General features: G+C 37.4%; 4 protein-coding genes and 1 long non-coding RNA gene across 7 annotated transcripts; 2 read left to right on the top strand and 3 right to left on the bottom strand.

The window, feature by feature from the left end:
- On the top strand, window positions 719-1,694 carry LOC104764952 (40S ribosomal protein S5-2-like). Its single transcript, XM_019240575.1, has 3 exons — window positions 719-1,011; window positions 1,124-1,327; window positions 1,417-1,694. The coding sequence occupies exons 1-3, from the start codon at window positions 884-886 to the stop codon at window positions 1,469-1,471; spliced, it is 387 nt and encodes a 128-aa protein (XP_019096120.1). The 5' UTR covers window positions 719-883; the 3' UTR covers window positions 1,472-1,694.
- Window positions 3,102-3,588, top strand: LOC104764951. The gene is made up of 2 exons (XR_002036791.1): window positions 3,102-3,203; window positions 3,291-3,588. It is a non-coding gene; the product is annotated as an uncharacterized LOC104764951 (long non-coding RNA).
- LOC104764950 (universal stress protein YxiE-like) lies at window positions 3,498-4,884 on the bottom strand. 3 transcript variants are annotated; one of them, XM_010488562.2, is made up of 4 exons: window positions 4,532-4,884; window positions 4,108-4,211; window positions 3,902-4,020; window positions 3,498-3,797 (listed from the first exon to the last, which is right to left on the bottom strand). In XM_010488562.2, the coding sequence occupies exons 1-4, from the start codon at window positions 4,818-4,820 to the stop codon at window positions 3,704-3,706; spliced, it is 606 nt and encodes a 201-aa protein (XP_010486864.1). In that variant the 5' UTR covers window positions 4,821-4,884; the 3' UTR covers window positions 3,498-3,703. The 3 variants fall into 3 exon arrangements, with proteins under 3 accessions (XP_010486864.1, XP_010486863.1, XP_010486865.1); XM_010488561.2 differs by having other exon boundaries at window positions 4,108-4,214; window positions 4,532-4,877; XM_010488563.2 differs by having other exon boundaries at window positions 4,108-4,208; window positions 4,532-4,877.
- On the bottom strand, window positions 7,219-8,276 carry LOC104764948. Its single transcript, XM_010488558.1, has 3 exons — window positions 8,249-8,276; window positions 7,952-8,148; window positions 7,219-7,375 (listed from the first exon to the last, which is right to left on the bottom strand). The coding sequence occupies exons 2-3, from the start codon at window positions 8,080-8,082 to the stop codon at window positions 7,219-7,221; spliced, it is 288 nt and encodes a 95-aa protein (XP_010486860.1). The 5' UTR covers window positions 8,083-8,148; window positions 8,249-8,276.
- LOC104764949 lies at window positions 8,687-11,375 on the bottom strand. The gene is made up of 5 exons (XM_010488560.2): window positions 10,320-11,375; window positions 9,847-9,902; window positions 9,508-9,738; window positions 9,124-9,418; window positions 8,687-9,023 (listed from the first exon to the last, which is right to left on the bottom strand). Exons 1-5 carry the CDS (start codon window positions 11,265-11,267, stop codon window positions 8,823-8,825), a joined length of 1,731 nt encoding a protein of 576 aa, XP_010486862.1. The 5' UTR covers window positions 11,268-11,375; the 3' UTR covers window positions 8,687-8,822.

The following is a 14,066-nucleotide window of genomic DNA, read 5'->3' as shown; positions in this document are numbered from 1 at the left end:
TTTGATTGGGGAAATGAGATTCAATTCGTCGAGTTCTGTAGCATAGCTGCAGGACCTTTTTAGCTTTCACTAATTTGTGGTTTGTACTTCTAATGCTAGAGATTAGTCACTATTTTGTATTTTTCATGAGTTGGGCATAAAAACCGTACCTGAATACCCAACCCAGAACCCGACCCGAAAAACCGGGTTCCGTTTGGGTACGGGTTTGCCTATAAAACTCTATTGGATTCTATTTTCTAATACCCGTGGGTTTGGGTAATATCCGGTACCCGTTTTGGTACCCATTAAACCCGAAAGCATAAACATATTTATAATATTTATCATTAATATAATGCAATTATCCCAAAATATGAATATAATTTTGAATATTTCATTTAGTTTTATACCTAAATATCAAAAATAATCAAAATATCTAAAATATTTTGTTACATAAGTCAAAATTTAACTAAATTTATTGAAATTTAGTTAATTTTAATTATATTTTTTCGGGTACCCGGTAGTTCGAGTACTAATCGGGTTCTAAAATTTATAACCCAAACCGATCCGAATCCGGTAGTACCCTAACCGAACCGAACCCATATATCTAAAAGTACCCAATGGGTTCTATTTTTGTAAACTTGTTTACCCGAACCCGAACGGATAATACCCGAACCCGAACGGGTTACCCAAATGCCCAGCCCTATTCATGAGATATGATTATTATTGATTGTAAGTAACGGTTTGTTTTCTAATCTTGTAGGTCACAGATATCAGTCTAGTTGACTACATTGGAGTTCAGGCAGCTAAACATGCAACCTTTGTCCCCCACACCGCTGGAAGATACTCTGTGAAGAGATTCAGGAAGGCTCAATGCCCCATTGTTGAGAGGCTCACTAACTCTCTTATGATGCACGGAAGGAACAATGGTAAGAAGTTGATGGCAGTTAAGATCGTCAAGCACGCCATGGAGATTGTCCACCTCTTGTCTGACCAGAACCCGATTCAGGTCATCATTGACGCCATCGTCAACAGGTATTTGCTGAGCTTGAGAATTTGCAAAGCATCCAGCATGTTTTACCCTGGAATATCATTGCTATTAGGAACGTTTCGTTTTTATTATTAATGTTTTGACTGTTTGTTTCAGTGGTCCACGTGAAGATGCTACCAGAATTGGATCTGCTGGTGTTGTTAGGAGACAAGCTGTTGATATCTCTCCTCTAAGACGTGTTAACCAGGCTATCTTCTTGATTACCACCGGTGCTCGTGAAGCTGCTTTCAGGAACATCAAGACTATTGCTGAGTGCCTTGCTGATGAATTGATCAACGCATCCAAGGGCTCTTCCAACAGGTAAATACAATCCCATTGACTTCGTTATTTTGCTCACTATTATAATTTAAGTAAAGCGAAGCTAATGATAAAACTGTTGTGTCTTGCAGCTATGCCATCAAGAAGAAGGATGAGATTGAAAGAGTTGCGAAGGCCAATCGTTAAAGATTTTCCTTTTGCCCTGGTGATTACAATCTTCTCGATGAGTTCAATGTTTTATTTTCATTTAGATTGAAATATGTGTCTCAGATGTTCTGCTCTTTTGTGTTATGAAGTTTATTTCGTCTGAACTACTTTGAATAGATAAATTTTTGATGCTTTTAAGCTATTTCGCATCAGCTTATTGTCAGTTTTTGAACTTATCTTACTGACTGCCTTAAACTACCAATTGGATCGGTTTTGGTCGAATTTTCCAAATCACTTTTCTCATGTTTACAATTATATGCAAAACTTATTACTGTATACTTTTGTATATTCAATCTCGATCGTTAATACCTTTTATCCGTTCCAACGAAGGGATTTGATTTACAAGAAATCAAAACTAGAAGAACAAGATGCTTCTACCTATCAATCATTGTAAACATTCAACAATATGATTTGGAATACAATATTTGCTGATAAGCAACAAAACTACGAGTATTCGCTTTATATTCGACCCATATTTTCACTGACATTACTTTTCAGAGTACACTTTCATTTCTTAATATGTCATTAATTATCCAAATCAAACACAATACTTACGTACACTCAGTCTTACGCTTATTTATAAGAATGTAAATAAATACAATACCTTTTGATCTTGCCAAGGCCACGACTACCCACAATAAGAAGATCAACGTGCATGCATCTGCTCCACCGCCTCGCAAATCATCTCATTGTCAATCATAAATTATATTTTCAAGATTATGTTATATGTAGATTACATTAGTAATTTGTTAAGAGAACAAAACAAAAGTTATGTAGGTTTTGAAAATATAATTTACAGTTATGAACTGTATCCTATAATTAAACATTTTATTTCAAGTTTTTTTAAAAAAAAAACTTAACACTTGAATCATTGGTGTACAAAATTTTCAATTTTCGAATTAGTTTAAAGTTAAGGTTTTGATACCAACAAAAGTATAAATTATAAAGAAGAAGCAAAAAAAAAGGAGAAAATCAAAACTATGCTTATCAATTTCAGAGTTGATAAGCATGCTAGATTCCGAGTTAAAAGCATAACCTAACTACCTAAAATGTGTTACTGCATAATAGAAATGGTCTCTTACATGTTCAGTTATGTCTTGTTGGTCAATGTTGCACACTATATATGAGCATGAAATCATTCCTGCCTTTCTCAAATATGAACGGTGGATGCTGCATTAACCAAAGAGAGCCAGATAGCACTCAAGACTTATTCGGTAAGAGCCAACACCCGAAAACCAAATCTACCTGTTTATTGCCCTCATATTGTTCATCCAATGCTCTTTTAACATCGACTCTTTTGACTACTTCGTCCTCGAGTTTCAACCTCAAAGAAAAACAACATTTCATCAGCATACTTTTACATTTCTTGGTGAAATCCTCTTTTACCAACATTTACCACAACAAAGTAATAAAATTTTAGCAAGTATTTGGTGGATTTTAGCAGATAATTACTAGCAATTCAAATTTAACCAAGAAAGGCAAAATTTTCATTAGCAGGGGCTACTTTTTTCCTTTTTTTTTGTTAAATTTTTTCATCTAAATAATAAATTTAAAGAATAGAAAAGCTACCCGAATTGGATCTGCTGGTGTTGTTAGGAGACAAGCTGTTGATTACCACCTGTGCTCGTGAAGCTGCTTTCAGAAACATCACGACTATTGCTGAGTGCCTTGCTGATGAATTGATCAACGCAGCCAAGGGCTCTTCCAACAGGTAAATATACTCTAAATGACTTCGTTATTTTGTTAACATATTATATAAGTACAGCGCAGCTAATGATAAAACTGGTGTGTCTTGCAGCTATGCCATCAAGAAGAAGGATGAGATTGAAAGAGTTGCAAAGGCCAATCGTTAAGGATATTCCTTTTGCCCTGAGAGTTACAATCTTATCAATGAGTTCAATGTTTTATTTTCATTTAGATTGAAATATGTGTCTCAGATGTTTGCTCTTTTGTGTTGTGAAGTTTATTTCGTCTGAATATCAATCATTGTAAACATTCAACAATATGATTTGGAACAAGATGCTTTATATATTCGACCGATGACATCACTTTTCAGAGTACACTTTTATTTCTTAATATGTCACTAATTATCCAAATGAAACACAACACTTACGTACATACACTCTTTTTTTTTTTTCCGTAATTACGACCCACTCATTATATATCAAAAGGAACTTATAATAATAACCCAAACATATAAATAGATCCACGTTACTTAGTGAGGAGCTCCTTGGGTGGCTTGACAATAAGAATGGGACAGTTGGCGTGATGAGCGCAGTAATCGCTAACGCTCCCAATAAACGCTCTTCCGAAACGCACAAAGCAAACAAATTGAAAAGCGGTCATACGTTTTGGTGAGTTTGGTTAATTCAATATGATATATAAGAATGTAAATAATAAATACAATACCTTTTGATCTTGCCAAGGCCACGACTACCCACAATAAGAAGATCAACGTGCATCTGCTCCACCGCCTCGCAAATCATCTCCTTGGCTTCGCCCTCAAGCACTAGGGTTTCGGTACGTATCTGCACATCCATCAGACAACATTTATAAATTACGTATCATAATAAGAAGATTTAGTTAGCTAGTATATAGTGAAATGTGTTTAGGACCTGTTTGGCTCGGCAAATTTGGAGAGCACGAGAGAGAAGAGCAGCAGAGGTCTCTTGTTGTGCTTTTTTGACTGACTCAATCATAGTCGAAGATGCGTACACTGCTGCTACGTGCGTTCACAAAACCAGGTTATCCACAATTTCTATAGCAAAAAAAGGTTATCCACAATAACATTCTTATACAAAAATCAAATTTGTTCGAATGATGACATACTACACCGTTCTGTTTTTCGAGGGTTAATTTTATTTTTTGCTTTAATACGCACTAGAACTTATCTAATAGTAATCGTAAACAAGATTATATATATAATCCGACCGTTATATTGGCTCTTACTATTTGAAAACCATAAAATCTCTAATATGATCATATTTAAGATATTAATTAAAATTCTATAAGATGAGAGAGATCAAATTAGGACCAGACCTGTGGCGCCGCCCGGTCCAGCCGGAAAGGCAGCAAAGTGATGGAAAGGGGACTGCACATGAACCACCGTGAGCATTCCACCCTCCGACTCAGCCGCCTCAGTGCCAGTTGTCATTAAGAGGTTAGAGAAATGGTCAATGACCCATTGGAGAGCGTAGAAGCTCGAGTCGCTCTCATCGATGGCAACCATCATCCTCTTCGTTCTAGCCACACTCGGTGCACCTTCAGCCTCTGGCTGCTTCTCCACCGCCGATGTTTTCATTGTCGTAGCTGTTTGATCTTCGGCCATTGATCTTGATTCGTTTAATAGTTTTTAATTATAAGTGAATGATTGTGATCAAACTCTGTTTCGTTTGCAGTCCTTTTTATATTGCATGTTGAGGATGATACGTCTCAAAGTATACTGGACACGTGGCATGCATGGCTGAGAAGATTGTAACGTGCAATAGGGATATACATAATCTTTACTTTATTGTTATAAATTATTAAAAGGAAGTTTCATGTTGATCAAATCAACAAAAAAAAAAGTTGTGTGCGCTATATGTTTTTAGTGGTCTGTTGTTTGTTTGCTAATGGTTTTGCTTTCATCGTGGCCATCCCTATCTCTATCTTCTATCTTTGATTCTTTTGCTTTAATGTTTTAAATGCCACTCAGTGTAAAGAAAGAGGATAAAAAGAAGCTGAAATCAATTTTTAGTAGGGGTTATATGAGTTTAGCGATCGATTAGGCAGAGATTTTTTTTTTTTTGGGTAGTAATCGATTAGGCAGAGATTATAGTCTGAATTTGAGATTATATTGTTTAATTTTTAAAATAATGTAAATAAATGAAGATTACTTTTGTCCCAAAAGAAAAAAAAAATTACTTTAATCACATGGAATTGGTTAGGGAATAGGGAATAAGAGTTCCTTAAATGTGTATAAAGTAATCTAATTTTGTAGATGGAAAAAGATCGCATCAGAAGTAATTTGTTCGTTTCTCAATCTAACCGTCACCGTCATATAAGTATTACGTACACTTCACAAGTTCCCAACAAACCGTGAAATAATTGTCATCAGAAATGATATTTCAGAAACGCAATTAATAGTGACTTTGTTAACAGAACAAAATGAACAATTGAAAATATACAATTTTAAAGTTATAAACTGAATCTTATTTAACAGTTAATTTCGAGTTAACTTTAAGAACACTAACACTTAAATCATTTACGCTTTAAGTATAAATATTTTTATTTCTAGAATTAGCTTAAATATAAAGTTAAGGTTTCGATATCAAAGAAAATAAAAAATGTGAAGAAAAGTAAGAAAAAAGGAGTAAAGTAAGACGCTGATGTTATGACTTAACATCAAAAGCTTCTATCATTTTTCCAAAAAGAAGAAACTTCCACACCAACTAAATAAAAGTAATCTATATCATATTAGTTCATTTGATGGGTGATTATTAATAAGACGTTATCCGAATAATAGTCTGATTTTATAAAATCATTTGAATAACTGCTGCGTTTAATTATTGAGATTGTTTATAGTCAATATGATTAGTTAGCTAAGCCAGTATATACATTTGAAATGATCCTCAACAACAGAGTAGTGAAGACTCGATAGTGAATACAAAATACTAAAGTAGTTATATTTAACTATTGGCCGTTGGAATATAGTATATTTATCTTCTTTGATTCTTAAAGAGTAAAGAGCCCAAATCCAGGATCCGCAGTGAATCATGCATGAACAAAAAAATGAGTTTTGATATGGATCAAAAGTTTATTTTCAATTGTTAATAGACCAATCATAGTCTTGGTAAACGATGTTAACAGAACCCCCTCCATCACCAAGAAGATGGGTTAAAAGACCTGCTTTATTTGCATCTATATAACTCATTATCCACTTCAACATTTTCTTGTCTTCAGTGAAATCTTCTTTGTACCTATATTTACCATAACAAACAAATAAGTGCTTAAAAAATTCGATCCGTAATTATTTTGGTCGATAATTACTAGTTATAATTTCAAAACACCATTTGAGCTATGATCAACACTCTCATTTTGATTAACCGTTTGATAGCATGCATCGTGTCTCGGTCCATAAGTCCATTAGAGCATACTTATTGCACATACCACCATTTGGAGTGTCAAGAAAAATAATTAATAATATTTTAATTGAATTAAATTATTTTATTATTTTTTAATTTATACAACCAATCGTATGAAAACATGTGGCAGATTCAGTGTCTATAAGAATCTGGGCAGAGACTAGTGCCTCTTCTCTCCACTTTTTTGTCATTTTTTTATTTTATTTTTTGTTCTCATCCTTGGTCGAGTATGTGCAATAATCTTGCTCTTAGATGGGTGGGCCGGGTGAGTATGAAAATTAGCAGACTCTTATTTTTAATTCAACTAGAATTTATGAGGGTAATTTACCTATAACTCATATGTATAAATCTCAATAAGTAGATCTCATAATATCATTATTCAATATTGATACTGTAAAGAGGATTAATTACCACTTCATGATTCTTGATAGATGTATGGTCCTCTTGTCCAAGACAACCTCAATTCCACCATTTTGGAAAAACTCTCGAGCTGCTCGTTTGAGCTCAGCTTCAACTCCTTGCGGTATGAAAAACCTCACCATTGGACTTGATTTAGTCCCATCGCATAGCCCAAAATGTACTAATGGATTCNGAAGTTTATTTTCAATTGTTAATAGACCAATCATAGTCTTGGTAAACGATGTTAACAGAACCCCCTCCATCACCAAGAAGATGGGTTAAAAGACCTGCTTTATTTGCATCTATATAACTCATTATCCACTTCAACATTTTCTTGTCTTCAGTGAAATCTTCTTTGTACCTATATTTACCATAACAAACAAATAAGTGCTTAAAAAATTCGATCCGTAATTATTTTGGTCGATAATTACTAGTTATAATTTCAAAACACCATTTGAGCTATGATCAACACTCTCATTTTGATTAACCGTTTGATAGCATGCATCGTGTCTCGGTCCATAAGTCCATTAGAGCATACTTATTGCACATACCACCATTTGGAGTGTCAAGAAAAATAATTAATAATATTTTAATTGAATTAAATTATTTTATTATTTTTTAATTTATACAACCAATCGTATGAAAACATGTGGCAGATTCAGTGTCTATAAGAATCTGGGCAGAGACTAGTGCCTCTTCTCTCCACTTTTTTGTCATTTTTTTATTTTATTTTTTGTTCTCATCCTTGGTCGAGTATGTGCAATAATCTTGCTCTTAGATGGGTGGGCCGGGTGAGTATGAAAATTAGCAGACTCTTATTTTTAATTCAACTAGAATTTATGAGGGTAATTTACCTATAACTCATATGTATAAATCTCAATAAGTAGATCTCATAATATCATTATTCAATATTGATACTGTAAAGAGGATTAATTACCACTTCATGATTCTTGATAGATGTATGGTCCTCTTGTCCAAGACAACCTCAATTCCACCATTTTGGAAAAACTCTCGAGCTGCTCGTTTGAGCTCAGCTTCAACTCCTTGCGGTATGAAAAACCTCACCATTGGACTTGATTTAGTCCCATCGCATAGCCCAAAATGTACTAATGGATTCAGTTTTTGAAGACCAAGCTGCCATTAAACCAGAAGATTAGACCTATAGCGAAGACGCCGAAGAGTATATCCGAACACAGGTATGAGTATCAAACAGACCTGGAAGCTCTAAAATTACCTCATGCCGTGTTGTATTTCCGTTGATGAACGGCCTANAATTCGATCCGTAATTATTTTGGTCGATAATTACTAGTTATAATTTCAAAACACCATTTGAGCTATGATCAACACTCTCATTTTGATTAACCGTTTGATAGCATGCATCGTGTCTCGGTCCATAAGTCCATTAGAGCATACTTATTGCACATACCACCATTTGGAGTGTCAAGAAAAATAATTAATAATATTTTAATTGAATTAAATTATTTTATTATTTTTTAATTTATACAACCAATCGTATGAAAACATGTGGCAGATTCAGTGTCTATAAGAATCTGGGCAGAGACTAGTGCCTCTTCTCTCCACTTTTTTGTCATTTTTTTATTTTATTTTTTGTTCTCATCCTTGGTCGAGTATGTGCAATAATCTTGCTCTTAGATGGGTGGGCCGGGTGAGTATGAAAATTAGCAGACTCTTATTTTTAATTCAACTAGAATTTATGAGGGTAATTTACCTATAACTCATATGTATAAATCTCAATAAGTAGATCTCATAATATCATTATTCAATATTGATACTGTAAAGAGGATTAATTACCACTTCATGATTCTTGATAGATGTATGGTCCTCTTGTCCAAGACAACCTCAATTCCACCATTTTGGAAAAACTCTCGAGCTGCTCGTTTGAGCTCAGCTTCAACTCCTTGCGGTATGAAAAACCTCACCATTGGACTTGATTTAGTCCCATCGCATAGCCCAAAATGTACTAATGGATTCAGTTTTTGAAGACCAAGCTGCCATTAAACCAGAAGATTAGACCTATAGCGAAGACGCCGAAGAGTATATCCGAACACAGGTATGAGTATCAAACAGACCTGGAAGCTCTAAAATTACCTCATGCCGTGTTGTATTTCCGTTGATGAACGGCCTAATAAATGGACTAGACAGTCTGCGACCGCGTCTAAGGATGTCATTTCGGATGGAGTTAAGGGAATAAGAGTAGCCTCCTACAACGTACTGGAAATCTGTAAAGAAGGACCTTCTTGCGATCATCCCCTCGGGACGTCCGATTCTGATCAAGGCATGGATCACCATTGCGTTGTATAAGTTCAAGAAAAATGCTAACATCTCTTCCGTTGAGAGTTCCACAAGATTCAAACGGTGAAGGTCTTGAGCCATATTTAAGTACCTTTATTCATGGCCAAGCATAACCAAATTAATGAACTAAAATAAACTAAAATCCGTTTAAACACTCTTAACTCGATGACATGATAGTACCTTCTAAATTCTTCACTCTGGCTGATTCTTATATAGTCAACACTAGTACGGTCATTGGAGGAATAAGACTCGAGAATAGCAGTCACGATTTTGAAAAGCTTCTGCCCAACCGTGGCTGCATTTTGGGGCTCCATGTCGTTGGTAGAACCTCTAAAATTGTAACATTTTGAAATAAACGGCTCGTGCTCGAGGAAACGGTAGTAATGATTGCCATCTTCAAACCCGTTTTCTCTACAAATGTTTTTTTTCAAAAAGATACAAAATTCCACTAGATTAAGACGTCACTTATGCTATGCAAAATCCTTTACAAAATAAGAAAAGGGAAGGAGATTTATGTACCCAAAGACATGGTGAATAAAGTGTTTCTTGGCTAGCCTCTTGCCAATCTCGACGGCCTTCACAAGAACGTAAACAAATAAGCTTTAACAAACAATATAATCATCAAGATTCAAGAATGATGTTAATCTAGATGAAGAATATATTATGTCAAAGTAATTTGACTTTAGGAAAAATATATTTTCTTCTAAAAATAAATTTAAAAGTCCACATATACACATATGCATGGATCATACATATTCGATTTTAGTGCCGAAGAATAATATCTAAATCTACCAAAAATAAATCAATCAGTGGTCAATCAATCATGAATTGGAATGAAATATCTTTTAAGAGAATATATTGTTATAATAGCTTTGACTTAAACGATGTCAAACCAAACTTGGTATGTAGCGTCCACGTAAAGATAACATAGGTGGCGTAACACATGATCATTATAAAATTATCGAATTCTCACGTATTAATTACGTACGTACCTTGATCCTCCCACAATCCGAGTGATGAACCATGAGTATCTCGATCATCTCACCGCCGGAGAAACAGTTCTTAACGATCTTCATCTTCAACAAACGATCTTTAATCGGTAGCTTTTGTCTCAAAACCCTAACGAATCTCATCATCTCATCATCACCAAAAGCAACAAAACCGTCCTTATTACCACTGCTCTCTTCGTCGAACCCGTACATAACCGGCGACGGCGCATCGCCGCAACACTTGTCCGTTAAAAACTCCTTGATCCTCTGATCGAATTCTCCGCTGTTTCTCAGCGAGTTCAACGCCGTTAAACCTCCGAAGTGTTTCTCGTTGAAGAAGATCTGAGGGACCTGAGACTTCCCTGTTCTCTCGACCAGCTCTTTCTCTCTCTCTGTATACACGTCGATGTTGATCTCCGAGAAATTGAAGCCTCGTTCCCGGAAAAACAATCGGACGGCTGTGGAGTCTCGGCAGTTAGATCTTGAGAAGAAAGTCACACGGCCTCTGATCTCTTCTTCGCTTTTCAGCTTCACGAGGACTTTGACTCCGGAGATTTCGAACTCGGTCACGTCTGATTTGGCGACGTCGACGTCGACGCAACTCTCTTGCGAGATCGAGAGGCGTTTTGAAATCGCGTCGCCGCTTCGGCGTATGAGTCTCATCAAATCGGCGGTGAATTTCTCGGGAGGATGCAACAGTTCTTCTAAGGAGACACGACGGCCACGTGGCGGTTCGAGTCTCGGGAGCTGAGGATGTGGTGTGAGAATCTTCTGGTCGTCGATTGAGATTTGCTTCATCGGGTTACGAGTGAGTACCGTGGCGGGATGATCGTGATCACTACTGCTCGAGTTTGAATTTGAATATGGACAAGAGATATGGTTTGCATCTTTTACGGTTTGTAACTTATTCAGATTTTCTCGGACTTTCGCGAGAAAATTTAATTTCGTCATTGAGTTTTTTTTTTGTTCTAACAAGATGTTGAAAATGGAGAGAGGTAGATATATAAAATCTGATTTTAACAATTTAGGTATATTGAAGAGAATAAATTAAGCAGTTTTGGTAAGTGTTAAAAATTAAGTTTCATACACATCATCTCTTTAGTCAAATTACAATATATGTAAATGTAACTCATTTATGAACTAGTCAAAACTCAAAAAAGTAGTTTTGGTCCAATGAGAAATAGACCAAACCAGATGAAACCACTAATAAGCGCGAATTGGTTACCTGTAACCTGAAAGATCTGGTAAGCTATCCCACTAAGCTCTCATTCTGCTTCAATAACTCTACGACTAAGCTCTTACGCTTTTCACTGAAGCCATGTTCCAACGGTAAAAAGTAGGAACATGATCAAGGTTTTCCTGAAGATAGAGTGCAGCTTATCATCACAATGAACTTTCTTCTTCTAAAGCACTTTTTAATTCATTCAATTTGCTCAAGACATTGGTAGATTTATCTATCTTTGCCTAAGGGGCTAAGATTTGTGGAGTTGTTTCACTCAGATTCTTCCAAATCATGCTTATATTCGTCTCGTTTGTGCCATAATTCTCTTTTAAAACATATTTTACCAATCCTAACACCTTATTTATGGCCGTTTGAAACATACCGTACCCCAGCAGCAGCATATGCTCGAATTTCTTCTAAAGTATCTGACATACTCCCGCGGCATAACCCTTTATTCTCTTTTAAGTTGAATGAACTCAGCATGAGTAACACAGCCCTCAAATACAGCATTGTTGGTACCACGACCATTCACTTTAGGAATTGGACCGTGGTCCAATTCCTCAGGAACATGGGCCGGAGTTATAAACAGAACTGACCTATTAAACGTTAAACGGGAAGAATGGAACGAGGTGAAGAGCGGTACAAGTCGCTCCGGAGCTCGGAAGACGGTCAAAGATTCCCTTAATCAATTGTATTAAATAACATGAAATGTGCGGGATTTAATGAGAGAGAATTAATGATAGTTGGGAGGTATAAGTACGAAAGAGAGGTGATTGTAAAGGGGATCGGAAAAAAATCTAATTGAGCAATAATACTTAACTTTCACTTCGCACACTATTGTTTACATTCTATATTGAGTTCGGAACTAGAACGGTGGTAAGCACCCCCGCTCAGTAAACACTCCATAAAGAGAAGATCATATTCAGTTCTCACATTTGGCGCTAGAAGGAGGGACATTTACTACCTATACTCTTGCTAGTTCCAACTCCGCCTTCAGATCCACCTCGCGCAAACATCGTTTTGGCTCACGAGTCTTCTAACCAAGTAACCTTGGAGACAATCCAAAAACTTTTGCAGGATTTGTCAGAGAAGTCTAACCGTCAGCAAGCGGCTTCCGCCCGCCCTGACTGAGCGCTTTGATAGCTTGGAAGGACAAGTCTCTACTCGTCTGGAGAAAGTCACCGGCTCGATTACCGATCTTTCAGCCTCCCACCGCGCGGATGCCGATCGGGTCGATCTCCTTTCTTCCGAACAAAATCCACGACGACGTACCTTAGACTTCACTGGAATTGTCCCACCGTTCACTCCGCAGCAGGTTAAGGCAACAACGAATCCTAAGGATACTTTCCCACCACAGGCAACTCCTCAGACGACACCATCGTCGGTACGAGTCAAAGTCGCTGGATCGTCAGGAATTCCAGTTCGGGTCCCTCCTTCCGTAGGAGGAAATGTTCTTCTAGAGGTCCCTACTCCGGGTTATGCGCCCAATCCTTAAATTCATCGGATGCATGATGAAATCCGAGATATGCGATCTAGGGTGCATAGTGCAACCACTTCGGCACCAGACATCTCTCGAGCGATCGAAGAGTCAAAGCGAACTCCTTTCTCTGACCAAATTGCCAAAGTTCGCATAAGGGATACCGGAAAATAAAATTCACGAGCTACGAGGGAAAAGGGGATCCGGCTGCGCACCTCAAGAGTTTCTTGCTCACAGCCAGTCGCGTGGACCTCGAGCCCCATGAAGCAGACGCCGGTTATTGTAAACTGTTCGTAGAAACCTTTTGCCGACCCGCTCTACTCTGATTCACGTCTTTGGCAGCCGGCTCCATTAACAACTTCACAGAGCTATCAACTTCTTTCATCAAGCAGTACTCGAGCTTGATGGAAACAGCCAAGAAAAATGCCCAACTTTGGAATCTGAACCAAGCCGCTGGGGAATCACTTCGCTTGTACATAACAAAGTTCAAGGAGATCCAAATCCAGATTTTGGGGCTTTCAGATCCAACCGCCTTGTCCGCCTTGAAGAATAGCCTCTAGCACGAGTCTCGTTTCCGCGAAGAGTTGACTGTGAATCAGTTTGTGACCATCCAAGATGTTTTGCATCGCGCTTCGAACTGGATAGTTGCAGAAGAAAAGGTGGCTGCAGACCAAAAGCATAAAGCTATTTCGAAACCTCGGTTTGAAGTACCCGATAAGAAGACGCCTCCCCCAACTCCGAAGTCCGGACTGGGAACTTTCGCAGTAGACAAATCTCCTCAGAAGGGTTCACCGAGGGGATCACCGTCCAAACCACCATTCTCACCACACTCTAAGAGCGGAGTCCTCCCGACCAACAAGTGGGTTCGGGACGAGAACGTGTACTGCAAACTGCACAAAACCAGCAGGCACTCAACTCGGGATTGCAAGAAACTCATGCATCTTCTCGCTGAGAAATTTGTATCAGGAGAAATGCCAAGTATATCCCTCGACGAGCTCGACCAGAAAACAGCACCCGAGGTCGACGAAGATGCCCCGCCATCAAAGAAGCC

This window comes from Camelina sativa, chromosome 19, assembly GCF_000633955.1.
Source record: "Camelina sativa cultivar DH55 chromosome 19, Cs, whole genome shotgun sequence".
Lineage (NCBI taxonomy): Eukaryota > Viridiplantae > Streptophyta > Magnoliopsida > Brassicales > Brassicaceae > Camelina > Camelina sativa.
The sequence above is the reverse complement of the archived record's forward strand: the minus strand, read 5'-3'. Positions and strand labels throughout refer to the sequence as shown.

Bases quoted from the DNA above. Each gene is read 5' to 3' on its own strand.
- LOC104764952 (XM_019240575.1), top strand. From the start codon at position 884: ATGATGCACGGAAGGAACAATGGTAAGAAGTTGATGGCAGTTAAGATC. The intron at 1,012-1,123 runs GTATTTGCTGAG...TGTTTGTTTCAG, and splicing joins ATTGACGCCATCGTCAACAG to TGGTCCACGTGAAGATGCTA. The intron at 1,328-1,416 runs GTAAATACAATC...TGTGTCTTGCAG, and splicing joins TCCAAGGGCTCTTCCAACAG to CTATGCCATCAAGAAGAAGG.
- LOC104764950 (XM_010488561.2), bottom strand. From the start codon at position 4,820: ATGGCCGAAGATCAAACAGCTACGACAATGAAAACATCGGCGGTGGAG. The intron at 4,215-4,531 runs GTCTGGTCCTAA...GAACGCACGTAG, and splicing joins TGGACCGGGCGGCGCCACAG to CAGCAGTGTACGCATCTTCG. The intron at 3,798-3,901 runs GTATTGTATTTA...GCGTTTCGGAAG, and splicing joins GGCCTTGGCAAGATCAAAAG to AGCGTTTATTGGGAGCGTTA.
- LOC104764948 (XM_010488558.1), bottom strand. From the start codon at position 8,082: ATGGTGAGGTTTTTCATACCGCAAGGAGTTGAAGCTGAGCTCAAACGA. The intron at 7,376-7,951 runs GTAATTAATCCT...TGGTAAATATAG, and splicing joins CTATCAAGAATCATGAAGTG to GTACAAAGAAGATTTCACTG.
- LOC104764949 (XM_010488560.2), bottom strand. From the start codon at position 11,267: ATGACGAAATTAAATTTTCTCGCGAAAGTCCGAGAAAATCTGAATAAG. The intron at 9,903-10,319 runs GTACGTACGTAA...GTTCTTGTGAAG, and splicing joins CGGATTGTGGGAGGATCAAG to GCCGTCGAGATTGGCAAGAG. The intron at 9,419-9,507 runs GTACTATCATGT...CCATGAATAAAG, and splicing joins CAGAGTGAAGAATTTAGAAG to GTACTTAAATATGGCTCAAG.